Source organism: Xenopus laevis, chromosome 8L (assembly GCF_017654675.1).
Source record: "Xenopus laevis strain J_2021 chromosome 8L, Xenopus_laevis_v10.1, whole genome shotgun sequence".
In the NCBI taxonomy this organism is placed as follows: domain Eukaryota; kingdom Metazoa; phylum Chordata; class Amphibia; order Anura; family Pipidae; genus Xenopus; species Xenopus laevis.
This window is the reverse complement of record NC_054385.1, coordinates 108,881,300-108,908,264: the sequence shown is the minus strand read 5'-3', so window position 1 is coordinate 108,908,264 and position 26,965 is coordinate 108,881,300. Positions and strand designations below refer to the sequence as shown.

Below are 26,965 nucleotides of genomic sequence, written 5' to 3'. Positions count from 1 at the left end.
ACTCGGCCTTCGGCCTCGTGTTTTTATATGGTCATGAAACTCCTCGGTAACTAATAATATCCTTATATTTTACAAGAGGGGGTACTTTATTCACTATATATATATAAATATAATCTTATATTTTACAAGAGGGGGTACTTTATTCAATATATATATATATCAAATGTTAGGCACCTCCAAGTGATTGTATTGACTTACCTGAAACCCGAGAAGCCAGAAGAACAACGGCCTGGGATTTCAGGTAAGTCAATACAATAACTTGGCAGTGCCTTTCCTTCTCCTTTAAAGAAACACCAAAAATTAAAGTGTTTTAAATTAATGAAAATATAATGCAGTGTTGCCCTGCACTGGTAAAACTGATGTTTGCTTCAGAAACACTACTATAGTTCATATAAACAAGCTGCTGTGTAGCAATGGCGGAAATTGAAAAAAAGGCTATATGGCACAGGTTATATAGTGGAAACAGATAACCATTATAATGTACAGAGCTTATCTGTTATGTGCTGTGTAACTTGAGCCTTTTCTCCTTTGAATGGCTGCCCCCATTGCTACACAGCAGCTTATTTATATAAACAATAGTGGTGCTTCTGAAGCAAACACAGCAGTTTTACCAGTGCAGGGCAACACTGCATTATATTTTTGTTACTTTAAAACACTTTTATTTTCTGATGTTAATGTTCCTTTAAGGAAAAGTAAGCTGTACTGGGCCATCAGGTCGAACAGTGGGAACAAACCATTGTGTGGTAGCTGAAGGGTAGAACTCGCTACAGCCATAAGCACCATCTGGTCACATATACTTTCCCTTTTGAACATATGGAGTAGATTAGAATTCAGCCTTATGGGTATCTTCTATTTATAAAGCTCCACAGGGGGTATTTGTAAAGCTTGTGTGATTGGCTGAAAGTGTATTGAGCTGCAGCCAATCACAGAGTGAGTTCAGTTACAGGTTACCCTGAATATATTTCCCTGCACTATGGTACGAAACCCGTTTTTCCCCTATAATCCCATAATGACACACACTCCTGTTGCTTCATGTTCTTGGCAGCTGCACAGAGTTCCAATTCTCCAGGTCACAAGCCCAGTTGTTCCCACTTGTCACCATTCATTACATTTTATTGATTGTGTATTATATATCACAGACTGAGAGCTGGCATAATGTTAACTATAAGCCACAACAACAACCAACCAGACAACCTTGTACCCTTTAAATTGCTTGGTTGTTCACTTTTGAGTTAACTTATAGCATGATGTAGAGAGTGAGACAATTTGCAATTGGTTTTCTTTTTTTATTATTTGTGAGTTATTTGACTTTTTATTTTATAGTTTATATGTAGGGAAGTGGATCTCATCTCTCTCTCATCCTCAATGATATTCTTTGTATCCAAACTTGTGCTGCTGGAAAGCTCAAAAGTTGAGCCTCATGGGAAAATAAACTATCGCGAAAATAAATGTAATATTAGCTTCATCATACTGAAAGAAGTTTTCTTAATATAATCAATTAAAAAATCTGTACCTTTTCTGAAATAATCCAGTTTAGGCAAAAGCAGCCCCCCTATAAGATATATTGGATCTATCTGTCAATGAATATCTGACACCCAACTCCTGCATGAAGAGAGGATGAAGAGAAATAGATGCTGAGAGAGGAATAGTGAAGATCAACTTGATTATTTCAGAAACAACGCAGTGAACTCCAATCCCTGAATCTGCACCGAGGGGTAAGTAACAAGTTATGGGCATTTGCCAGGGGCATCAGCAAGGGAGGGGGTCTATGTGGGGTGGGGTAGAGTTTTTTTTTTTAATAAGGGGTTTGTTACTCTTTTAAGTGATGCCATGTGCATGGCACCGTTTTTCATGGATCCTCTTTTGCCACCCAGCCCTATGGGTCTAAGGCAGGGCCAGTACTAAAAACTGCCTAAAATTAGGCAACCCTATTTTCATGACACCCAGGGCTGGCCCAAATAAATAATTACATCACCAGCTGCTGTGTGGTGGTCTCTAGACTCTGGGTTGCTGCAGTCAGGTTCTTGTGTCTTCCAGTGATGTGTGGGCATAGGCCCAAAATTAATTATTATGTTCTATAGTAAAGCCCTACCTCCCTGATCAGTATCAGTATACAGTTAGGTCCATAAATCTTTGAGAACTTTTTTTTTTTTTACAAGAGAACAGAGAACTTTTTTTTACAATTTTGGTTCTGTACATTAAAACAATGAATTTTAAAAGAAACAACTCAGATGCAGTTAAACTGCAGACTTTCAGCTTTAATTCAGAGGGTTGAACAAAAAGATTGCATAAAAATGTGAGGAATTAAAGCCTTTAACACAATAACTTCATTTCAGGGGCTCAAAAGTAATTGGACAATTGACTAAAAGACTATTTCATGGGCAGGTGTGGGCAATTCCTTCATTATGCCATTATCAATGAAGCAGATAAAAGCCCTGGAGTTGATTTGAAGGGGGGGGGGCTTCTATGTGGAAGATAGACCTGGACGTCCACGGAAGACAACAGTGGTGGATGATCACAGAATCATTTCCATGGTGAAGAGAAACCCCCTTCACAACAGCCAAACAAGTGAACAACACTCTCCAGGAGGTAGGCGTATCGATATCCAAGTCTACCATAAAGAGAAGACTGCCTGAAAGTAAATACAGAGGGTGCACTGCAAGCCACTCATAAGCATCAAGAATAGAAAGACTAGATTGGACTTTGCTAAAAAAAAAAACATCTAAAAAAAGCCAGCACAGTTCTGGAAAAACATTCTTTGGACAGATGAAACCAAGATTAACCTCTATCAGAATGATGGCAAGAAAAAAGTATGGAGAAGGCGTGGGACAGCTCATGATCCAAAGCATACCACATCATCTGTAGAACATGGTGTAGGCAGTGTGATGGCTTGGGCGTGCATGGCTGCCAGTGGCACTGGGACACTAGTGTTTATCCATGATGTGACACAAGACAGAAGCACAAGAATGAATTCTGAGGTGTTCAGAGACACCGTCTGCTCAAATCCAGCTAAATGCAGTCACATTGAATGGGAGGTGTTTCATAATACAGATGGACAATGACCCAAAACATACAGCCAAAGCAACCCAGGAGTTTATTAAAGCAAAGAAGTGGAATATTCTTGAATGGCCACGTCAATCACCTGATCTGAACCCAATTGAGCTGCATTTCACTTGTTGAAGACTAAACTTGGGACAGAAAGGCCCACAAACAAACAGCAACTGAAAGCCGCTGCAGTAAAGGCCTGGCAGAGCATTAAAAAGGAGGAAACCCAGAATATGGTGATGTCCATGAGTTCAAGACTTCAGGCTGTCATTGCCAGCAAAGGGTTTTCAACCAAGTATTAGAAATGAACATTTTATTTTCAGTTTTTTTAATTTGTCCAATTGCTTTTTGTTCATCCCACTGAATTAAAGCTGAAAGTCTGCAGTTCAACTGCAACTGAGTTGCTTCATTTAGAATTCATTGTGGTAATGTACAGAACTACTAAAATTAGAAAAAAGTTGTCTCTGTCCAAAAGTTTATGGACCCAACTGTGTAGATATGATGGGTTCAGAGTCCCAAAGGAATGAATGCATAGTGGCACCTTTAAGATTGACTGTTTTTGGGGGGGGGTGGTCGTAAATTGCCTTTTTGCTATAAATGTGTCTGGTAATATGAGTATTTATATTTCAAGTTCCTTGAGTTCCTTCGAACTTCCTTTGAGTACCTCAAGCAGTTAATAACAAAGAACTACATTCTGATTATAGGTTATAGGAGCATTTATATACTGGCATAAAAAGCAGTTGCCCTTGGCCCTCATAAAAAAAGGGTGAAGGTGGGGGACTTCAAGGAGATGCCCAACTTGTTTCCCATCTACTGTTGTTAAATTGCAATTGAAGACACTGTCAGGGATAAGAGCTGCAGGTAGTTTTTACTTACAAGACATGGGCCTGTCTTCTCTATGCTTGGAGGGGGAGGCCCTGTCCCTATTTTTGCACCAGGCCCCTGCAATTCAGTATAAACATTTTAAAAACAAATATATCCAGTAGTGAGGGCCCCCCTGTATCAGTGAGCGGCTGTATTCAGCCCTGTGTTTGTTTTGGCTGATAACCAGTATGTGGGGGGTGGGGGGGGGGGGGGCATGCCCTTACAGATCATTATCCTGACACAGCTTCTTGTCACATAGTCCTGCCAGCCTGAACTCACTCAACTTGAACTTGCTGAACTCACTCAACTTCAACTTGAACTTGCTGAACTCCCTTCTGCTGGGCCCCTTTCCCCTGCACACACTGTAGCTCACGGGGACAAGCACAAAGCTCGGCTGAATTCTACCTGGAACAACCAATGAATTCTCAGAACTGAAACTAGAGAAGAATCTGCCAAGTCTCTATACTATACACCCCAGCGGAGGAACAGAGCAGCAAACACTGAAACAGCCCTCCTAAAAGAGGAATAAGATTTTGTCTTGTTATATATTGGTCTTTCGATCCTAAAGTGATACTTCTCCTTTTCTTTAAATACACAATGGGAATGGACAGGGCTGCCTTTGGTTATAGCAGGGCCCAGGGCAAGTGGACTTTAATGTGTTTTCTTATTTATATAGAATGAGAACACCTGTCCATCCAATAGCCCTGTGGGTTTTCATGAGCTACACTGGCAGCCAAATAGGCAGTTTCCAACTGTGTTTCTACTGCCACTTTACCCTACTGATTCCACCTTGCCTTACTGATTCCACCTTGCCTTACTAGCGCCATCTTCCCTACTGACTCCATCTTCCCTATTGACTCCATCTTCCCTACTGACTCCATATTCCCTACTGACTCCATCTTCCCCACTGACTCCATTTTCCCCACTGACTCCATCTTCCCCACTGACTCCATCTTCCCCACTGACTCCATCTTCCCCACTGACTCCATCTTCCCCACTGACTCCACCTTCCCCACTGACTCCACCTTCCCTACTGACGCCATATTCCCTACTAACGCCACCCTGCCCTTGTGATGCCATCTCATTCTACTGATACCACCATGCCCTACTGACCTTGCCCCACTGATCATATCCTACTATCAATATAATTTTTTATTTTTCCTGCTTGAGAAAAAAACATTGTATTAGCACATATACACAGTTAAAATAAAGTGAAAACAAACCCTGTCATGACAAGTACCCAAAAGCCTAAACAGCCCCACACAGGTCCAATATAAAGCCCTGCTCTATGGCGGCTTATACCAACCCCTCTGGCATTTGCCATACTTTCAAGATTGCCAATCTGGTCCTAACCAAGCTCCACCATCCCCATGCTGACATGCTCCTGAGACAGATTTATAGTCTGCACCACTAAACCCCCAGATTCCCAGTGTGGTTCTTCTGCTTTCCCTGCTGGTAACTCACAGATTCAAAGATACTCAGCACAGAGAGCACAGAACAAGCTCTGTGGGTTTTTGTAGTGACCCTGTGCCCTGAATACTTAATGACGGTGTTAACAGGAGGCACTGGTATTTATTACTGCTGGCTGCTATCTGACACATTGCTGCTGGCCATAATTACATGTCATTACTAGGAGACAGGTAAAACTGAATTGTCTGGGGAATGGCAAGATAATTGCGATGTACAGTCAGGGTTACTTATTTATTGGCATTTCCAGAATATGTCGGGACAACTGACTTGTCGCCACCTTCACTCTGAAAATGAGTCCACAAAGGATTGTCATTGGTGTAGGCAGATCATTTCACCCTTATGCATAGATGGGAACCAATCTTTCTCTTGTAGGTGCCTCTGTTACAATTATTTAGGTTGAAGACTGGTTTAGTGAAAAATAAACCGTTCTCCCCCGACTCCTAAATGCCAGTGGGGCATTTGCCAAGCAAGCTAAGCAGGTTGAGGCCACTCTGTTGGGATTTAGATGACCTAGAATAGATGGCTCCGTATACTAATGAAGCACACAAAATTTTTATTGCAGATATTCAAAGCAAAGTATTTCTGCAATAAAATGTGAATAAGGCAAATTGCCGGATCAAAGTTGGCGTGCTTCATCCCTATACACAGTCTGGATGATTTGTTTGACTTGCAAGCAGTCTGGGATTTGAATGCTCTCTACATGAATAAGTAAGTGGTGTGTGGCTAGAAAATATTGTTGCTTGAATAGATGGGGACAAATGGCTTCCCAAACACCTGCTACCCTTTATTCAATCAATCGGAACAGCCATGCCAGCTTTACGTTTTAATGGGTCCTACTTTAAAGGGTCAGTAATGCAACTTTGTATGTAAACAAGAAGTTAGCAAACTTATGGAATCACCAGGCACTGTAAAGGCATCCAGGTGTCCCTACACTAAACACTAGAATATTAAAGTGCACTCTGGAGTTCCATGAACATAAAGGCACAAGGTTTCAGGTTCCACAGGTCATGGAACTCTTGATAATACCAGGTTGTTACACCTTAGTAACCAGCAGTCCAAACATATATATCTTTATAATTATAGGTGCTGGGAGCTGGCACGTATATCACTAATGGCATTGGGTGCTTTTTTTTTTATTTATTTTTATTTCTTGGAATACCTATAACATTACATAATGGCAGCAGGGAGTGCAAATAAAATTCTACCAAACTGGCTCTTTTCCGTCCTAGAGAATTCCTATACCAACCACTGCTTTGCTTGTAATCAAATGGTTAAAAGGGCAGTATGTCACCTTTAAATTAGCTTTTACTATGTTGAGAGTTTTCATTTTTTATTATTTGTGTTTTTTGAGTTATTTAGCTTTTTATTCAGCTGCTCTCCAGTTTGCAATTTCAGCAATCTGGTTGCTAGGATCCAAATTATCCTAGCAACCATGCATTGATTTGAATAAAAGACTGCAATATGAAAAAGAGAGGGCTTATTAGAGGTTAACTTAAAGGTGAACCACCCCTTTAACATTATCTCAGTAACCAGGGCTTGTACTGAACATACTTCTTGACTATTTCTTTAATTAGCAAATATGTAAAATATGTATGTTTTTTATTTAATTTTCTTGCAAAACAAAGAGGACAAAATGTACAATTGAAAGTAAAGTCACTTTACGATCCCTGTTTGCCTGAACACAATCAAAACAAACCCGCAGTTCCTTGGCTGGAGGATAGCTGCTATATCGTTTCAATGGGACATGAAGTCAGAAGCAGCAGTGCACAAACGTGGCTTTTTGTCTCAAAACAAGGAAGTAAAACATTCTTGTTCCACTTTTTCCTTTCCCACCTCTAATTTGTATATGCAAATTAGGATTCCGGTTCTGTATTCGGCCGAATCTTTCACAAAGGATTCAGGGATTCGATGCATCCGTAGTATATCCAATATATAACTGTGCTATAAAGGAGCCCCAGCTTCAATCATGGGCAGTCAAGAAGATTCAGGCAGTACGAGGGTACATGTACCCCAGGTCACTTTTAAACACCAGAAAACTCTTTATTTGTAACTGGAAACAGCCCTTCACCTTTCACCCCGTTCCACTGCCAGTCTTCCTAGAAACGGAGGGAAATAAGGTTGTTGGGGGAATGTACAGTAGATGTTGTTGTGAGCCTGTTCCCATCCCTGGAATGAGCACGAGCAGAGCTGCAGCAAGTGGGGAATGTGTTTATGTGGAAAGAGGGAACTGCTTGTGCCTCAGGGTGAAAGCTGCATCTGTCCACAGGCTGACGGCTAGGAGCGCTGCCAAAATCAACCTGAGAAATGAAAGAGTTCAGCTTCTGTAATAAATATACTGTACCTTAATAAACCCCCCAGATAGGGATAACGTTACAGCCCCTCTATTATAAAGGCAGGCTTTACCCAGGCTTAGGGTTTGTGCTCTCCTCAGGCAGAAGAAAGAAAACACACTGCATGGTGTCTCTAAGGAGAGCAGGGCTGGTTATAGGGTACTAGGGCAGCCATCTTGATGGAGGGGGACTGAACAGACTAACGACATGTATCAACCGTAATCTCTCCTAAGGCCCTCCTCTGGAGCCGCTATAATGACCCCTAGTATGTTGTTATGGTTAATAAGGTGACTAAAATGCCTTCATGTAAGCTTGGAGTGTTTGCTTCCCTCGGGCAAAAGCAAGAAAACATACTGCACAGTGCATCTAAGGAGAGCAAGGCTGGCGTTAGGGTAGTGATACGCTTATAAATTACCCTTAGTTTGTTATGACTAACCAGACTAACATCATTCAACAAGCATTAACCTAATTCTCTCCTTAATCCCTCCAGTGGAGACTGGAACCCAAATTATGTTATTTTGACTGAAGAAGCTTAGGGCTTGTGCTCCCCTCAGGCAGAAGAAATAAACTGCATGGCGAGGAGAGCAGGGCCCGGCTGGTTATAGGATAGGGCAGCCATCTTGATGGCGATGGGATTGAACAGACTAACGTCATCCAACAAGCATCAACCTTAATCTCTCCTAAGGCCCTCCACTGGAGCTGCTATAATAGTATGTTATTATGGGTAAGAAGGTGACTAAAATGCCTCCATCTAAGCTTGGAGTGTTAGCTCCTCTCAGGCTGAAGCAAGAAAACACACTGCAAGGTGCATCAAGGAGAGCAAGACTCGCTTTAAGGTAGGGAAATAATCCTGATGGAGGGGGATGTGACCAGACTAACGTCGTACAACAAGCCTCAACCTTTCTCTCCACTGGAGACTGGAACTACGCTAATAAATACACTTCTAATTCTCTGATAATACACTCATAAGTGACCCCTAGTGTGTTATTTTGATTAAAATGTGACTGAAACGCCTCCATCTAAGATTAGGGTTTGTGTTTCCCTCAGGCAGAACCAAGAAAACACATTACAAGGTGGATCTACGGAGAGCAGGGCTGGCTTAAGGGTAGGGCAGCCAGCTAGAACAAAAACAACTTATTTTCCAGGTTCAGTGACCTGAATAATTATTATGGATTCATTTGTCCATGTTGACATTGCTGTAGCAGGAACCTTCCCTAGTCCATGCTGAGGTTGGGATGGGTCAGTCACACAATATCTTGTAGGTGACCCCATTAACAAATCAAGATGTTGTTACAGAACTGATCTAGCTTGGTGGGCACATCTCCTGGGTTGATTTATGGGCACCATCATCAACTTGAGGTACTTAAGCTGCACTTTATAAATGAATCTGGCAGGTGGTCATATCTCTACAGGCTTAGGTTATGGGATCCATTCGGTACCTCATAACGACAACAACCAGCATTTTAATAATGCTAAAGGCAGGGGGTGTAGGAGGCAGTAGTGATCTTTCTAGTCTCTGCAACTAGTTAGTTGCTGGAACTAAGCCTCCACAACTTGTCCTTCTGACCAAGTGCTGAGCAAGACAAGAGGACTTTCTTTCTTTTAATAAAGACAAAGGAAACACAGTTTTTAAAAGTAACAATTAAAGGGGCCCTTGTTTATAATAAGTACAATCAGCGCCGTTTTTGTATCCATTGCCGCCTGAGGCGGCTCCAGTAATGCCGCCCCCCCAGCCCGATTCACGCTAGTGCGGAGAGCGCAATTGCGCTCTCTCGCCCTAGTAAAGCCGAATTTCCGGTTCAAAAACCGGAAATTCGGCTCTTAAAGGCACCAGGAGCGGCTTTTTGCCGCCCCTGGAAACCTAGCTGGCGATGCCGCCTGAGGCGAGCGCCTCAGCTCGCCTCATTGGCGGATCGCCCCTGAGTACAATGAATAGGGCTTGTGCTAAACATACTTTTTGCCTATTGAAAATTAAATTTTATTTGTGCACACACACACACACAGTGAAGCAGAGGACAGGCCAGAGATGCCTCCGTTTGTGTATTTGGGCAGACCTCAGCTTCAGCTGTGCTGTGTGTGAGTGCACCCAGGCTGATCGGTTTGAAATCAATAGAGCAGGGACACTGAGCAGTTGTGCTTCTCTCAGCCTGCAAAATATACACAAGCTGACAACCGGAGCGATCAGCCTGTGTGCCCATAGCCTTAAAGGGGTGGTTCACCTTTCAGTTAACTTTGAGTATGACATAGAAAGTAATATTTGGAGAAAACTGGTTTAAATTATTTGTTTTTGTTAGTTATTTAGCTTTTTATTCAGCAGCTCTCCAGTTTGAAGATTCAGCAATCTGGTTGCTAGGGTCTAAATTGCCCTAGCAACCATGCCTTGATTTGATTAAAAGACTGGATTATAATTAGGAGAGGGTCAAAAAGGTGACTAATAAAAAGTAGCAATGACAAAAAACAGAGCATTAGTTTTTAGAAGAGGTTAGTGACCCCCATTTGAAAGCAGGAAAGAGTCGGAAAATAATTTAAAAAAAGAAAATAAATAATGAAGACCATTTGAAAAGTTGTTTAGAATTGGCCACTCTATAACATACCAAAAGTAAACTAAATGGTGACCCACCCCTTGTTGGCTTAGGTTTTACTAATTTCCGGTTAAGCATGTATGGAGGTTTAACCAATGACAAGTCGGTATAGCTGCCTATAGCACAAGTACAGCCCGACTCTTCCTCACTGTGATCTCTTGGTGGCTGGTAGTAAGAAGAAACGTTCAGGTCTGGACTAAGGATCCAAATAGGTCCTGGCATTTCACGTACACAGAGACCCAAACAGCCCCCACCTGTCCACTAAATACTGACTTTTTATGGCATCTTACAGAAGTCCCTCTGGCTTTCACCAGAACCCACAGATTGCCATTCCAGGCCTGGAAACATTCTACCTTTTCTAGCCATTTCGTAATGGATAAATAAGTTTAAAAGTACAAGCAGCTTATCCCTGTTTTTTAATACAGAAATGTTCTGGAGTCAGCTATTAAACATTCTCCAACAATGTTTGCTGAGGGCAGGTTCTGCTTGGGTGTGACTTTGTGATGTCCCTTGATGTGACACACCTAAATTAGAAGTTTCATTGTTATATACAATCCCTTCATACGAGGAGAGCTCCTCTGGGGAATGTGCATATTATAGCCATACTCCTACCTTGGTTGACCTGGGCCAGCTGATTCCCATATGCTTATTGGGGGGTTGGTATATTAAGATATGAAGGAGTTAAGGGGATGGAGGTTTATTACAGTGAGTGCAGTTCTGTGAGTAAACTGCTAGAGAAGTGCCCTGAGCAAATGGAAAAGCCGTGACGTTACTTATGTTGATGAGAGAAAGAGGAAGGTCTGTTTCCTTTGTACGTCAAAAGTGCTACAGTGAACCATCCGTGGAAACCAGAAACAGAGATAAAGTGAGATTTTGAGCATGTGAGTGAGGCTTGATCCGGGCAAGCAGCACAGCCACCTCAGATGGGGAAATAAAAATACTTCCATTTGGAATATGCTTTATACTTACCCACTTATGCCAAATACATTTCATTTTGTTGGTTCAGACCATAAACCCTCCCCTTTGCCTGTCGGATACTGAGCAACAATAAGAACCTGTGAAATAATGGCAAAGCACCTTTTTTTGGTTTTTTATATATAAATCAGTTTATTACTGGGTGTGTATAAAAAAAAGGGTATCATATACAAAATATACAGTACTCATAAATAGTAGTAAGGAACAGATTTCCATGCTTTTCAAACAGAACAAATCAGCTTTTTTTAAAAACAAAAAACAGTTGTTTAATACTTTCTGTGGTTTACAGTGTACAAGGCATTTTTATGGTTTAAGCAGAGTCGGTTACCATTCAAAGCATTCTGGGACATGGAATGAATGTAAAATAAATAATATAGTATTTCGGTTATTTTGTCTACCAATCCTATTGCTCACTGCAGGATATGGCAACCGGAAATGATAATAAATTGGCATTTTTTTCCCACTGCAACCAAATATAATTATAATAAAACTCAAGCATGTTCATTGCTCCACTACTCACTATTGCACGTTGTCCCTTTCACTAACACATTCAATAATATCACTCTTCTCTGTCCAAATGAAAGAAAAGAATGTTAGCAGCATAAAAAACCCTTTACTCTCCTTATAGTAACCAGGATCTATACAGTATGTCATGTGACATCTAGGGAGGAGGAGGGACTAACAGTATAATGCATCTGCCAAAGAACAGCCAGCACTTCGCCTTTAAATTCACTTTAGTATAATGTGTGCAATGGTATTCTAAGACAATTTCCAATTGGTCTTCGTTAATTTGCGAGGTTTTATTTTGCGAAGTAATAAATAAAAGCACCAATAAAAATCTCTCCTCTCCATCAGTCTAGTGTTTGGTTGCACGACTCATGGCCTCTAGATACCAGAGGGCATTTTCAGTTTGGCTTTGAAGAGGGACAACATTTCTGAAACCATTAAATATGAAGACCAATTATATAGATGCATAGCTGAAAGATTTTCCCCTTTAAATTCTGAAACCACTTTATATTGTTCCCACCCACACAGAAGCTCAGATGCTTGGCATCCGCAACCACTGTAACAGCTCACAATAATAACATATGAGTGAAGTGGGGTGGATGGGCACTCAAGGGTGGATGAATAAATGCTGGTTGCTACGGGTTACAAGAACTGGAGCAAATCTTGAACCTGTTATTACATTTCCCACTATTTTTTTGGCAATAAAAAAAAAAAACACGTTTGACACACAGCATGGGATATTTAGATTATGACCTCTATGCTTACTATATGCTACTTATATGCTTTCACCCCTTAAATAATGGAGGTAGATTTAGTATATACAGGAATTCCAACAGAGGCCAGCTCAACTGGACCCCACAACACAAATACTAAAAACTAATAGAAAAACACATCTACTCCAACTAATACCATTTGTCCAGGCAGTGTTCTTTCATCGATTTTCTACCCAATGAAGCAGAAGGACACAAACAGGACAGCAAAGTCCCTTGATGAACAACCCCCTCCCTCTTAATTATGAGGAGAAATATTTGTAAACATTTTGACTTGGTTATAGTGTCGGATGAATATCAGAGATTCCGGAGCTCTTTAGTAGTGATTATTATGATCAATGAATGGACTGCAGACAGGTTCTCCAGAGGTACATAGAAAAGTGATGGTTTTGAGGTGCCTTTGCAGTCATGAAGACCTCAGAATATTTATTTTGTCCAGGACCATTTTAGCAGATGACAGACAGGCTATGAGTGCCTCCTCTATCAAGAACAGATGCTTGTCCTCTGCATCAGGGCAGCAGTTGTGCATGAACTCAGCCAAGCGCAGGAGATACTCTATATTGTGTCCGGCACAGCCGCTGCATGCTAAAATTTGGGCTGCAATCTCCTCTTCAGTGGCTGGACCCAGGTAACGGGGGTTCTGAGGTGTGGCTATATAAACCAGCGCCAGTATTGATCCTTCCTCTCCCTCGTCCTGGGGGTAGAACTTAACCAGTTTAGTGATGTAGCCCCCAAGGACTGATTCTCGTACATCCAGGTGCTGCAGGGACAATTCAATCTGCTTGCCACGCACCTCATAGGCTATGCCCCACGTGCACTCCTGAAATCAGACAGAAAGCTGGTCATTACAATATCCCAACATTTGCTAAACATAGGCACATTTTCTTCTCCTCTCTACCAATGACTATGGAACATGGCTTCAGCCAGGGTTAGTATTCACATCCCTATGTAATATATGCTCTAAATTCCATTTGCTACAAGGCAACATGACCCATAAGGAAGCTGTGCCAGGTGGAACCTGGAGCCTTTTATTTAGGAATGCAAATAATGTATAGTCTTTACAGGGGATTCTGCAGGGTTAATAAGTGCATATGTTGACTAAAAACTCACCGAATAATCTTCTTGCAAGGTCACGACGCGGCCGGGCTGCAGAGAGAACAAGAAAAAAAAGTGGTTGAGAGATCAGAAGTGATTATGCAATGGATTCACTTTAATACTCTTATCAATCACTCAAATCATTACCAATGTCCTGTACAGGCAAGAGATAAGCAATAGTCAGTAATGGCCATTGCTCTGCTTTACTTCCCTGCACTGCTGGTGTTGATGGTTCGACTGCCCATATCCCTGGTATCAAGTTTATTTGCCCATGTCCCTAGCATTAAACCTTTCTTTGCTCATGTCCCTGGTATAACCGTTTTACCTGTATCCCAGTGAGCTATCACCCTCTCACAGCAGATTCAGCTGCCCCATTCTCTAACACCCACAGACAAACTGCCCCACTCCCTGGCACTCACAGTAAAGCTGCCCCATTCTCTAACACCCACAGACAAGCTGCCCCATCCTCTAACACCCACAGACAAGCTGCCCCATTCTCTAACACCCACAGACAAACTGCCCCACTCCCTGGCACTCACAGTAAAGCTGCCCCATTCTCTAACACCCACAGACAAGCTGCCCCATCCTCTAACACCCACAGACAAGCTTCCCCACCCCCTGGCACAGTTATCTAGGAGTGATGCTCACCATTTGGGGGCTGCCTCTGTGAAAAGTGTCCCCTTGCCAGAACTTGCGGCTGTAGCCTGGGACAAAGCCAACTTTGCTGGAGGTAAATTCGAAGTTCGGCTTCCACACCAGAGAGCCGTATCCAAAGATCCAGAGGGACTGCTGGGAGGAGGGAGGTAGCTCCATGTCAGGGCTGGGGTTGTTGGGCATGGCAGCTCACCAGCTGGGGCAGGAAGATTGGGAACTGGTACTGATGCAAGCATTGCCGGGTTTATAAACACACTCTACCCTGCGGCCACTCCTACCAGAGCGAGCCCCGGCAACTCCTCCACCAATCAAAGCGCCGCCACTATTGTTGTTGCCATTGAAACTGAATTGTGATTGGCTGGCTTTGCTGTTCATCACCGACACTTCGAAACCCCGTCGTTGTTAGTGCTGGAATGATGCAACTAGCAGAGAGATTTACCTAGTGAGGCTGCAGCAAGCAGAGCGGGGATTGCATCAGGCTGGAGGCTGGGAGGGGCGGGAGTTTGTGTTACTGCAGCTGAACCAATGCAACAATTGTCTGTATTATGGAGGGAATGGGATCCTGTCAGTCAGTGCTGCTGCCAATGAGTCTCTTTCCTTCACACACGGGAAATAATAGAAACACAAAGTTTGCGTTTTATTTGCTCATGTTGCACCGTTTAGTATATTCCCTATTGGAGTTTATACATGAGGCTGCAGTTTGATTAGGGTTTAGCCCGAACTTTGCTGCTATTTCCCTTCTGTAATCCAAATAGATATAATTTTACTGTCACAAACACATTGAAACTATGGGAAAAAGACTGAGGAATTATTTCGCAGCCCAAATACTACTGACTGGGGAAGAATCATTTGACTTTACCTCAGTTAGAGGTGAGTAGTGCTACTCCTGTACTGAGGTAAAGTCAAATGATTCTTAGTGTTAGTACATGAGCCTCGTTCAGGTCCGGACTGAGAATTAAAATAGGCCCTGGCATTTCAGGTACACAGAGGCCCAATCAGCCCACACAGAGGCCCAAACAGCCCCTACCAGCCCACTAAATAGTGACTTTCTATGGCACCTTATAGCAGCCCCTCTGGCATTTACCAGAACCCACAGATTGCAAGTCCGGGCCTGGCCTCGTTGCCTCAAAAACTCAGAAAGAAAATGCCAGATATCATTATACAGGTATGGGGACTATTTTCCATAATTCTTGGGACCTGGGTTTTTTCCAGATTATGGATCTTTTCGTAAAAAACCGAATAGGATTGTTTTCTCTCTAATAAAATTCACTTATATCATGTACAAGGTGTTGTTTTATTATTACAGAGAAAAGGCTAATCATTTAAAGTAGAAGGAACGTCGTTTAGCACTTGGGGGTGCCAAATGTTAGGCAGTCCCAAGTGATTGTATATACTTACCTGAAATCCCGCGCTGGTGCTCCTATCAGCAGAAAACTGCACCGGGCCGGGGTTATACCAGTGAGGCTGTGGAAACAATAAATTCTTTTCACTTTTGAATATTTGCCTGGTGGAAGTCTGCCTTCATTTGAGTACCTGCTCCATATTGGTTCGTCGGTTATACCAGTGAGCACCAAGGAGCGCTCCTCTTCCGTCTTCTTCTTTCTTCAAATGTCCCGGGGGAAGACGCATGCAGAGTAGAATGAAAAAGGCAAATTTTTAGTTAAAGTTCAGAGTTTCACACTAAAGCGCAGCCACGAGAATCAAGAAGAAGCCGGAATAACCCCAGGCCAGGTGCAGTTTTCTGCAAATAGGACCACCGGCCTGGGGTTTCAGGTAAGTAAATACATTCACTTGGGGTGCCTAACATTTGGTGAAATGACTTTTCCTTCTCCTAAATGTTTATAGGAGACGGCCTTCCTGTAATTCAAAGCTTTCTCGGTAACTGTGTTCCTGGATAAAGGATCCTATACCTGTATAATTAAAAGCTCTCCAACAGAAATCTTCCTATTGGTAGCCTCCGCAGACAAACATTCCATTGCCCTCTCCGTTTGTGAGGAAGTCTGAGAAACATGCTGCGGGGGTCATTTATAAATACTGGGCAAATACTGTGGGTAGTAACCCACAGCAACCAATCCTGGCTGATAAAAGCTGATCACTGATTGGTTGCTATGGTTTATTGCCAAAGTGAAAATATGCCCAGTGTTCATAAATGAGCCCCAGCAGCTACTCTGGTAGTCTCATTTATAAATGTTGCCCTTTGTGCAAAGTGCATTTGTCAGAAGCAAATTGCCATGGCTTTATACAGGTATGGCACCTGTTAACCAGAATGCTCGGGACCTTGGGTTTTCTGGATAACAGATATTTCCATAATTTGGATCTTTATACCTTAAGTCTACTAGAAAATTACATAAACATTAAATAAACCCTATAGGCTGGCTTTGCTTCCAAGAATTAATTATATCATAGCTTGGATCAAGTACAAGGTGCTGTTTTATTATTACAGAGAAAAATTAAATGATTTTTAAAAATGTTGATTCTTGGATAAAATGGAGTCTACGGGAGACGGCCTTTCCGTAATTCCATAATAATTGGTTTCCAGATAACAGGTCCCATACCTGTACCTACAACACAGCCGTTTTTCTCCAGAATTCCAGCGTAATTATGAACACTCGCAAAATTGCAACCTTTGTGTGGTACACCAATACAGGCACAAATTAGGGGCACATTTACTATTGGTCGAATATCGAGGGTTAATTAACCCTTGATATTTGACCGTCGAAGTAAAATCCTTCGACTTTGAATATCGAAGTCGAAGGATTTACCGCATTTCGTTCGATCGAAGGAAAAATCATTCGATTGTACGATTAAATCCTTCAAATTGAACGATTCGAAGTATTTTAATTCATCGATCAAACGATTTTCCTTCAATAAAAAAATACTTAGAAAGCCTATGGGGACCTTCCCTATAGGCTAACATTGGTGCTCGGTAGGTTTTAGGTGGCGAAGTAGGTGGTCGAAGTTTTTTTTAAAGAGACAGTACTTTGGCTATCGAATGGTCGTAATATGTTGGCGCTATATAAATACATGTTAATAATAATAGTCGAACGATTTTTAGTTTGAATCGTTCGATTCAAAGTCGTAGTCTAAAGGTGGCCATACACGGGCCGATAAAAGCTGCCGACAGACCGTGTCGGCAGCTTATTGGCCTGTGTATGGGGCCCCCCGACGGGCTTCACCGATCGAGATCTGGCCGAAAGTCGGCCAGATCTCGATCGGATGCGACAAAAAATCCCGTCGGATCGCGGCCGCATCTATTCGTTGATGTGGTCCCGCGATCCGACCGCCCATTGGTATTCGTTAGGATCCGATCGTTGGGCCCAAGGTGGGCATATCGGGGAGAGATCTGCTCGTTTGACAACATCGCCAAACGAGCGGATCTCTCAGTGTATGGGCACCTTTAGGTCGAAGTAGCCAATTCGATGGTCGAAGTAGCCAAAAAAAACCTTTGAAATTCGAAGTTTTTTTCCTTCTAATCCTTCACTCAAGCTAAGTAAATGTGCCCCTTAGTGTCTGTTTTTATATCGCTCACAAGCTGTGGCTATTGGCTCAGCCTGCAACCTGAAATCACCCGCAGGTTCAATCTGACAGTAATTCCAGGGTGCCCTTGTGTCAGTGTGTGCAAATGCAAATAAATCAGGAGAGTAGGTAAAGGGGCAAATTGGTGCTCACCACAAATTGTAAAGGCACATGTATAGGTGCACAAACCTTTCTCAGTAGTGCCAATGTGCATCCAAATAATGCTTTGCACTTCTGCTTGCAGTTGTAAATCAGCCTTTATGCAATAATTACGTAGGCAGCTTATCAAATACTAATAGGGTGATTAGTGATATTAGTTATCCATCTAATGGGCACCCTTAGGCTAAAGCAACCTGGGATTGTGTACCTCACAACAGCAGCTGGTATTTAGCATGTACAAGGCCATCCGTAAAGATTCTCCTCTCTTACATGTAGTCACTGCTGGGGGTATATATAGAAGAGTAAATATTTACATGATGTTTAAATAGACATATGTCTGTGACTCTATACAGCAGCATCTCTTGGCATCTCAGGTCACCTCAGGACTGTACTTAGTCCTTCCATTTGCTCTGGAGGGCATGTATCACTGTAGTGGTCATTTTTTATTCTCTGGGGTGTAAGTGCTAGAGTGTTGAGATGTGCAAGAGCGCACCCCTTACTGCTCGCTTACCAAGCACTTGCTCCGAGTGCCAAATCAAAACGCCAATGCTCGGTGCAGAAAGTAGCACTTTGTACACTGCATCATATGTGGTAAAGGATTTTTGTTGTTTTGGGTAGTTCACCTGTAAATAACTTCTAAAATGTTATACAATTTCCTCTTAGCAACTGGTCTTTTTTTTTAGTTTTTGAATAATTTGACTTTGTCTTCTGCCTTTGCCAGTTTTCAAATGGGGGACCTGGCCCCAGCAACCAAAAACCCTGTTGTTGTGTGAGACTACAATTTAATTTGTTGTTACTTTATTCCTTATACAGGTATGGGACCTATTATCCAGAATGATCGGTACCTGGGATTTTCTGGATAACGGATCTTTCCATAATTTGGCTCTTCATACCTTAAGCCTACCAGAAAATCATTCAATCATTAAATAACCCCAATAGGCTGATTTTGCTTCTAATAAGAATTCATTATATCTTAGTTTGGATCAAGTACAAGCTACAGTTTTATTATTAGAGAAAAAGGAAATCATTATAAAAAATATGGACTATTTCAATAAAAAGGAGTCAATGGGGGACATCCTTTCCTCAATTTGGAGCTTTCTAGATAACGGGTTTCCAGATAACGGATCTCATACAATTGTTTTTTTTTATTAATCTTCCAGTCACTCGTTCAAACTTCAAACACATGACTGAACAGCATACATGAGCTGCTGAACAAAAAGTTTAAAAAAATCACAAATTAAACTTTTTGTATGTTATAGCCATTGGCCAATTTTAAGCAACTTTTCAATTGTTCCATTTCCAGCTTTCAAATGGGGGTCACTGACCCCATCTAAAAAACAAATGCTCTGTAAGGCTACAAATGTATTGTTATTGCTACTTTTTATTACTAATTTCTATTCAGGCCTCTCCTATTCACATTCCAGTCTCTTATTCAAATCAATGTATGGTTGCTAGGGTAGTTAGGGCTGTAGCAACCAGATTGCTGAAATTGCAAACTTGAGAGCTACAGAGTAAAAAGCTAAATAACTAAAAAAACACAAATAGTAAAAAAAACAATTGCAAATTGTCTCAAAATATCATTCTCTACTTCACACTAAATCTTGACTCCAATGTGCACAACCCCTACAAATTGCATATTATTTCAGAATATCATATTTTACATTATACTATAAATTAAGTGAACTACCTCTTTAATTTTGGAAAAACAGAGCCACAGAATGGGGGAATGAAAACCAATAAGAAAGCCATAACCTTCTATGTAATGACCTGTATAATGAAAGGACCCTTGGAGCTGTGTGCATAAAGAACTATTGGTCTGTCTGGAGATGCCGGAGGTTATCTATGAGGCGGCAGGTGAAAGTAGAAAGTTTTCCAGCAAGCTCTGAGCAGATCAGCAATTCCATTCTGCTTGCTTTTGTATGGAAAGACCTCCACGGGGGACTAGCTATGGGAAATTCCCACTTTTTAAAAACTGAACAACTGCATGGAAGCGTATTATTCATCCTACAATGCTTTGCTTATATCTTAAAGGAAAACTAAACCCTAAAAATGACTATGTCTAAAAATGCCATAGCAATAGCAAAAATGATCCTGGACTTCAAACTTGTCACAGGGGGTCACCATCTTGGAAAGTGTCTGCGACACTCACATGCTCAGTGGGACAAACATCACCGGGGATGTTGCTCATAGCAACTAATCAACAATTCGATTTGAACTGTCACTTACAAGCAGGACCGCCATCAGAAATTACAGGGCCCCATACGACAAAATTTCATGGGCCCCCTGGGCTGCACCCACTGCAAGCCCCACCTACAGGTCCGCCCTCCCCACCCCACAGGTCCGCCCCCCACCACACAGTAAAAAAACAAAAAAAATATTGGTGGCTAGGGTTCCCACATGTTAATAAAAAATAAAAATATATTGGTGGTCAGGGCCCCCCATAAAAAAAACATTTGTGGCCAGGGCCCCCCATTAAAAAATATTGGTGGCTAGGACCCCACATGAGAAAAATTGGTGGCCAGGGCCCCTTAAACTTCCATGCCTTCCCAAAGTCAGCAGCTCTCAGAAAGATGGGGGGCCCGGCTAATCAAGTAAGTGTGGCGTGGCCGGGCCCCCCTTACCCTCGGGGCCCCCTACAACTCTCCCCCCTGTCCCCCCCTGATGGCTGCCCTGCTTACAAGACAGAAAACAAAAGCAAAGATCTGATTGGTTACTATGATCAACATCACCAATGAAGTTTGTCTCCAGTGATAATAAATACACCCTTATTGTTATCATGAAAGTGTAACACCATTGTTACTCTGACTTAGTAACCAACCATAGATGCGAATGGGGGGTGGCTGTTCATATTTGGCAGGGTGGTTCACCTTTGATTAACTTTTATTATGTTATAGAATTGCCAATTCTTAGCAACTTTACAATTGGTCTTCATTATTTACTTTTTTCATTATTTGCCTTCAGACTCTAAATGGGGGGTCACCGACTCCATCTAAAAACAAATGCTCTGTAAGGCTACACATATTTTGTCATTGCTGCTCTTTATTACTCATCTCTCTATTTAGGCCTCTCCTATTCATATTACAGTCACTAATTCAAATCAATGCATGGTTACTAGGATAATCTGGACACTAGCCGCCAGATTACTGTACACCCCCCCCCCCCTCTTTTTCTCTCTCTTATTGTATACTTCATATTCATACCTGGCCATGGAAGGAGGTATAAGGAAACAGCAGGTATAATAGAAGTTGTTTCATCATTGGAATCGCTGGTTCACTCGTACCAGATATACCACATCAAGTAGGGGATCCCATTGTGTGTTTCATTGTGTCCCTTCTCATGAGCACATGTGTCGGGATAAACTGCGTGTTCTTATTAAAAACCCCAGGAATAATAGAAACTGTTTAATGTTGTTACTCATTCAGATGGACTCCAGGTACTGAGACATATCCCTACTTGCATTATTCCTATTGTCTGCAACTGGCACCATTATAAACCCTTTATATGAATTTAAAAAGTTTTTATTTTCAGGTTTTCAACAGAAGAGAAAAAGAGAAGAGAAAGATAGAGAGAGAAGGGAGAAGAGAGGAGAGCGAAGGCAATGGGAGCAGGTCAAGTGAACATGTCTAGCAATCAGGAGCAGCACAGTTCAACAATTCACATTTCTCAGCAGATTAACCGGGTCTTCCCTGTAGGCCAGCCACAAGCCCCATATATTGGTAAATTTGTCCGGACAGCCCCGGGAGAGGTATGTCAGTTTCTGGTTAGACAGGGAGCTGTTAACTAGATTCAGCCAGAACGGTAGAGACGGAGGGGCAGTAGATTTCCAATTCAGTAGAATGGCTTTCTTTGCGAAGTAGAGAAGTTGGAGATAGCAACTTTTGGAGCAGCGGTCCAGATCTAGGTCCTCGAATATGCCAAGTAGACAAACCAGGGGGGACACAACACGGGGCATGGCTACTGCTTCAGAGCAATAAAACACAATGTCCTTCCAAAATTTCTGAATGGTGGGACAATACCAAAATACATGCATATATGAACCAACATCACCCCCACATCTAAAGCAAACATCAGACACATTAGGGAACATTTTACTCAGCCTATAGGGAGTCAGATAGACCCGGTTTAGGAACTTCAGCTGAATGTACCGATCCCTCACAGGTATAGTAATCTCAGGGATCTGCCTGAGGCTGTCCTCCCACATGTCATCGGACAGTTCAGGAATATCCCTTTTCCATTTACCCAGGACGGAAATTAGTGGATCAGGGGAGGCCAACCCTAGCAGTGTGTATGAGTGGGAGAGAGGTTTGGTTAGGCCCTCTTTACGTAAATATTTTTCTATAACAGTGTCTGACATGTGCAATGGCCTCTCAGGGAATTGGGAGCGAAAGGCATGGGAAAGCTGGAGGTACCTGAAATACATACCCTGGGGCAGATGAAATTCGTCCTTTAGAGCTTGGAATGACTTTAAGTCCCCTTCCCTAATTACATCCTGTAATTGTTTGACACCACATGCAGCCCAATGAGAGACATCCGGAATAGTGAGAAACTGAGGAAGAAAGCTGTTACCCCAGAGAGGTGTCCACTTGGACCATGTTGTTCGAGACCCATGTGCCAGTTTGAGTGCTTTTTGGTAAGCCGCCAGTACTGTTCGCATGGGGGTTGTGGTAGCGTGTCTTATAGAAGGACCCCTATAAAGAAGGTGTGCCAGGGCTTCCAACGACCCCACAATGTTGGCTTCTAGGATTGTAGCGGTGTTGTCCCGACAGGGAACCAGCCACCAGTGCGAGTATGTCAACTGGCCTGCAAGAAAATATAGCTTAAGGTTGGGAAGGGCTAGTCCTCCTCTAGCGACTGGGGCTTGTAGGGTTTTAAAACTTAAACGGGGGCGATCCCCAGCCCAGACAAGTCTCCTGATAAGCCTATCCACATATTTGAACCACTGGGATCTGGGTGTAATGGGGGAGTTGTGGAGGGCGTATAAGAATTTGGGGAGGAAAATCATTTTAAAGAGGTTCACTCTGCCAGGGAGAGTAAGGGGTAGTTGCGTCCATACATCAATTTTGTTGGCCAGCGCCTTGGTTATTGGGGACAAGTTGGCCTCCTCAAAACCCTTGCAATCCTTCGTTATGGTGATCCCTAAATATTTAAAGGACTGTACCACCCTAAGGCTGCCAACGCTAGCAGCAAATTCACCTTTATATGAATTTGCAGGGTGACTTTGTTCTTCATCTAATTAGTGATTACACCTCAGACCGTCTATTTGCATTTTACAGTGCGTGATTCGCTGTGAGATAAAGAGAGACGCATCTGGAAATTCCCAGATTCACCTAAAGCATGTTGCAGCAGTTTTATGGATTAGGGAATCTCATAGGATATGGGGTTTCCCTTGGAGATGTGACATTGATTATTGTCAATTGATGGGCAAGGGGACGTGTTTCTTTTTAAATGACTTGCACTGCTGAGTCTTGTTCGTTAGCGAATTGTCCTTTACGCCTGTTAGTGAAATGGCGATGTCTCTGCGGATTTCTGGCGAATTGTCAATATTGTTGCCCTTTAGTGAATCTGCCCCAATGACTTTCTCTACCGCATGAACAAAATCTTCTGGAGTCTGCTGTCTTAATGATGCCTTTGTACACAATGCTGAAGTATTAGATGGAATTATGTACCCCTGTTGTAAATTATAATAATTTAATTATTTGGTTCAAGCTCCCCTTTCTGGCCCAGCAAGTGTTGAACCACCTGCCATCCTTCTATAGTAACAGAAGTATCCAGCACAGTAAATACACGGTCTCAAATTGCTCCCCTACACCGCCCAGCCCCCCACTCACTGCTCTGGGAAAATTCATATGCATATACTTATACACTACGGGGCAGATTTACATATGGTCGAATATCGAGGGTTAATTAACCCTCGATATTCGACTGCCGAATGTAAATCCTTCGACTTCGAATATCGAAGTCGAAGGATTTACCGCCAATAGTTCGATCAAACGAAAAATCGTTCAATTGAACGATTAAATCCTTCAAACCATTCGATTCGAAGGATTTTAATCCATCGATCGAAGGATTTTAATCCATTGATCGAACGATTTTTCTTCAACCTAAAAATTGTTAGAAAGCCTATGGGGACCTTCCCCATAGGCTAACATTGCACCTCGGTAGGTTTTAGGTGGCAACGTTTTTTTTAAAGAGACAGTACTTCGACTATGGAATGGTCGAATAGTCAAACGATTTTTAGTTCGAATCGTTCGATTCAAAGTCGTAGTCGAAGGGTCGAAGAAGCCAATTCGATGGTCGAAGAAGCCAAAAAAAAAAATTTGGAATTCAAAGTTTTTTTTATTCTATTCCTTCACTCGAGCTTAGTAAATTGGCCCCTACATTTATGTTGTATGCAAGCATGGAAGGCAGCTGAAGGGCCATTTATGTTGGAAGCTATATGGGCTTAATGCTCATTTACTCGCCTAGATCATTTTAGAAGCCTAAACTGAGAGCCAATAAGCTGAGCTTTGGGTTGAACAAAACAAATGCTCATTTACAAAGTCAAGTGCAATGTGCAAAGTTTAATTTCAGGTGCAAGTTGCCATGTTTTTACCAACATTGTAGCTTTTTCCCCCCACAATTCCAGTGTAATATCGGCTGCAAGTTGGCAACCCGCCAGGCACAATTGTGGCCGATGTGCTAAATGTGCATTCAAGGTGGAGTTAGTTCCAGGGTTGCCCTACGTCAATAGCTTTGTGTGACCGTAACTGCGTAGTGCTTTGTAAATGATCGCCATAGTCTTGAAAGGATAGCTGGGCGATTGATAAACCATATATCAGTAACACTGTTAAGGGTTCAGTGTTGACCACAAACTGGGGTTTAAATGGTAACAGAATTGCAGAATAGAACAGCACCACTAAATATTACAAATAAAAATACCTTTATTGCAGTACTTGGGGCATTACAGAGAAGTTTCAGGCCTCGTTCGGCCCTTTTTCAAGCTCGAGCTTGATAAAGGGCCGAATGAGGCCTGAAACGTTGCTGTAATGCCCCAAGTACTGCAATAAAGGTATTTTTATTTTTAATATTTAGTGGTGCTGTTCTATTCTCCAATTTCGTATATGTGCCAGTGGGAGGAACAACGTGCACTACAACAAAGAAAGGAGCCAATTGGTCGTGCCGACTGTTTCTTAAACTCAACTTTGAAAGGTAACAGGACTAGACTATCCAAACCAAGGAAAAAATAAACTCTTTTCTTTAGGGAATAGGATCATTAAATGGGTGGTTCACCCTTCGGTTAGCTTTTAGTATGTTAGAGAATGGCTAATTCGAAGCAACTTTTCAATTGGCCTTCATTTTTAATTTTATATAGTTTTTAAATTATTTGTTTTTGCCTTTGTTACTGACCCACTGATTACAAGTAATGCTACTATGCAGAGAAGTAAAATACTTTTTATACTATGACCAGAGGTAAACAAGTTGGGGACCACCGTATGGGGTTTACCTTGACGTGGTATGGTGGCTTTTCAACTTTATGATCATAACTTTGTAACTAAAAACCCCTGTTTCATAAACACATGCACTTGCTTTTATACTGAGTTACTTATGAGACAGGGGACCAAGGAATGCGCATTGATAAGTAGCACTTACATTATACTTAAATATACTTTAACTTAGCCTTTAGAGTGCTCCCACAACCCCCCTATTTTTGTATTTTTTCACTGACCCCATCTAAAACAAGTGCTCTGTATGGCTTCAAATGTATCGTTATTGCTATTTTTTTATCTTGTCATCTCCTATTCCTATTCTAGTCTTTTCATCCATTCAGTGCATGGTTGCTAGGGTAATTTGGACCATAGCAACCAGATTGCTGCAATTTAAAAAGCGGAATAACTCGAAAACCACAAATAATAAAATATTAAAACCAATTGCAAATTAGTACATCTCCCTAAAAGCCCATTTAAAGGTGAACATCTCCTTTTAATACACAGCTTCTGACCACGGGGGGCCCAATTGTAGTCAGGTCTAATGGTTACTCTTTTCTTGCATGAACCTTGGTGTAGCCTAAACCTGCTGAACAGGAAGCCAGATCTGAGTTCCTTATGCATTTATGGCAAATCTGTTCCACTGGGAGTGGGCCCTACAGCTGTCAGCAAGCATCCAAGCCTTTTCACTTTGCACTGGTAAAACCCCTCGAGGCACTTCAGAACAAAACAAGGTCATATCCAGAGTCTTTAGTTGGTAAAAGCAGTTCCAGCCAGTTTACAGTGTGTTCCCAGGCAATAGAATGCAGATCTCAGCTGTATACTGTGCTGGGGCTGGGTATGCTCTCCATCTCTACCTAAAACATTGCAAAACACAAGAAATTGTTATAATATACTCTATTAGTCTATAAAGATTCTCATTTATCCAGGTCATGATATACAGTATCTAGTAGAATTAAGTCAAGGCAAGTGGACATTTAGGGGCAGATTTATCAAGGGTCGAATTGAAAATTCGAATTTCAAATTAAAATTTTCGCGTGTTTTTATGTCCAAAACTGTCAAAATCGACTAGATAATTGTTCATATTCGATTCAATTTTTTTTAAAAAAAATTCTAATTACATTTTCGAGATTTATCCAACACTGGCCCTTTACGAACTCGAATTCAGCTGCCATCTAAAACCTGCCGAATTGCTGTTTTAGTCAATGGGAGAAGTCCTGGGATCAATTTGGAGTTGTTTGCAGCCTTCCTGACATTCGAGTTTTTTTCGGGGGAAAAAAACTCGAATCAAGTTTTTAAAACTCAAATCGAATTTGATTCGTGTTGGTGGGTTAATGCTATTCACCTTTAGAAATTCGAAAAATAGATTGGTCGGATTTCGAGTTCATGGCTGTTTATGGGAGTTTTCAAAAACTCACAGGAATTTGATATTAGATCTTTGATAAATGTGCCTCCCCAAGTTTTTCTTGAAAACTTTCACGAGTTACTTTTTCAGTTCAACCACTCGGATGACGTTTAAAACTCTAACCCCATAT

General features: G+C 41.9%; 1 protein-coding gene across 1 annotated transcript; it reads right to left on the bottom strand.

Moving 5' to 3' along the window:
* Positions 1–11,369: 11,369 nt before the first annotated feature.
* chac1.L (ChaC glutathione-specific gamma-glutamylcyclotransferase 1 L homeolog) lies at positions 11,370–14,681 on the bottom strand. Its single transcript, XM_018231252.2, has 3 exons — positions 14,287–14,681; positions 13,654–13,689; positions 11,370–13,363 (listed from the first exon to the last, which is right to left on the bottom strand). The coding sequence occupies exons 1-3, from the start codon at positions 14,473–14,475 to the stop codon at positions 12,950–12,952; spliced, it is 639 nt and encodes a 212-aa protein (XP_018086741.1). The 5' UTR covers positions 14,476–14,681; the 3' UTR covers positions 11,370–12,949.
* Positions 14,682–26,965: the final 12,284 nt, after the last annotated feature.

What these genes read in the sequence shown, in the direction of transcription:
- chac1.L (XM_018231252.2), bottom strand. Translation starts at nt 14,475, where the DNA reads ATGCCCAACAACCCCAGCCCTGACATGGAGCTACCTCCCTCCTCCCAG. An exon ending in ACAGAGGCAGCCCCCAAATG is followed by an intron (nt 13,690 to 14,286) that starts GTGAGCATCACT and finishes TTCTCTCTGCAG; the next exon opens with CCCGGCCGCGTCGTGACCTT. An exon ending in CCTTGCAAGAAGATTATTCG is followed by an intron (nt 13,364 to 13,653) that starts GTGAGTTTTTAG and finishes GTCTGATTTCAG; the next exon opens with GAGTGCACGTGGGGCATAGC.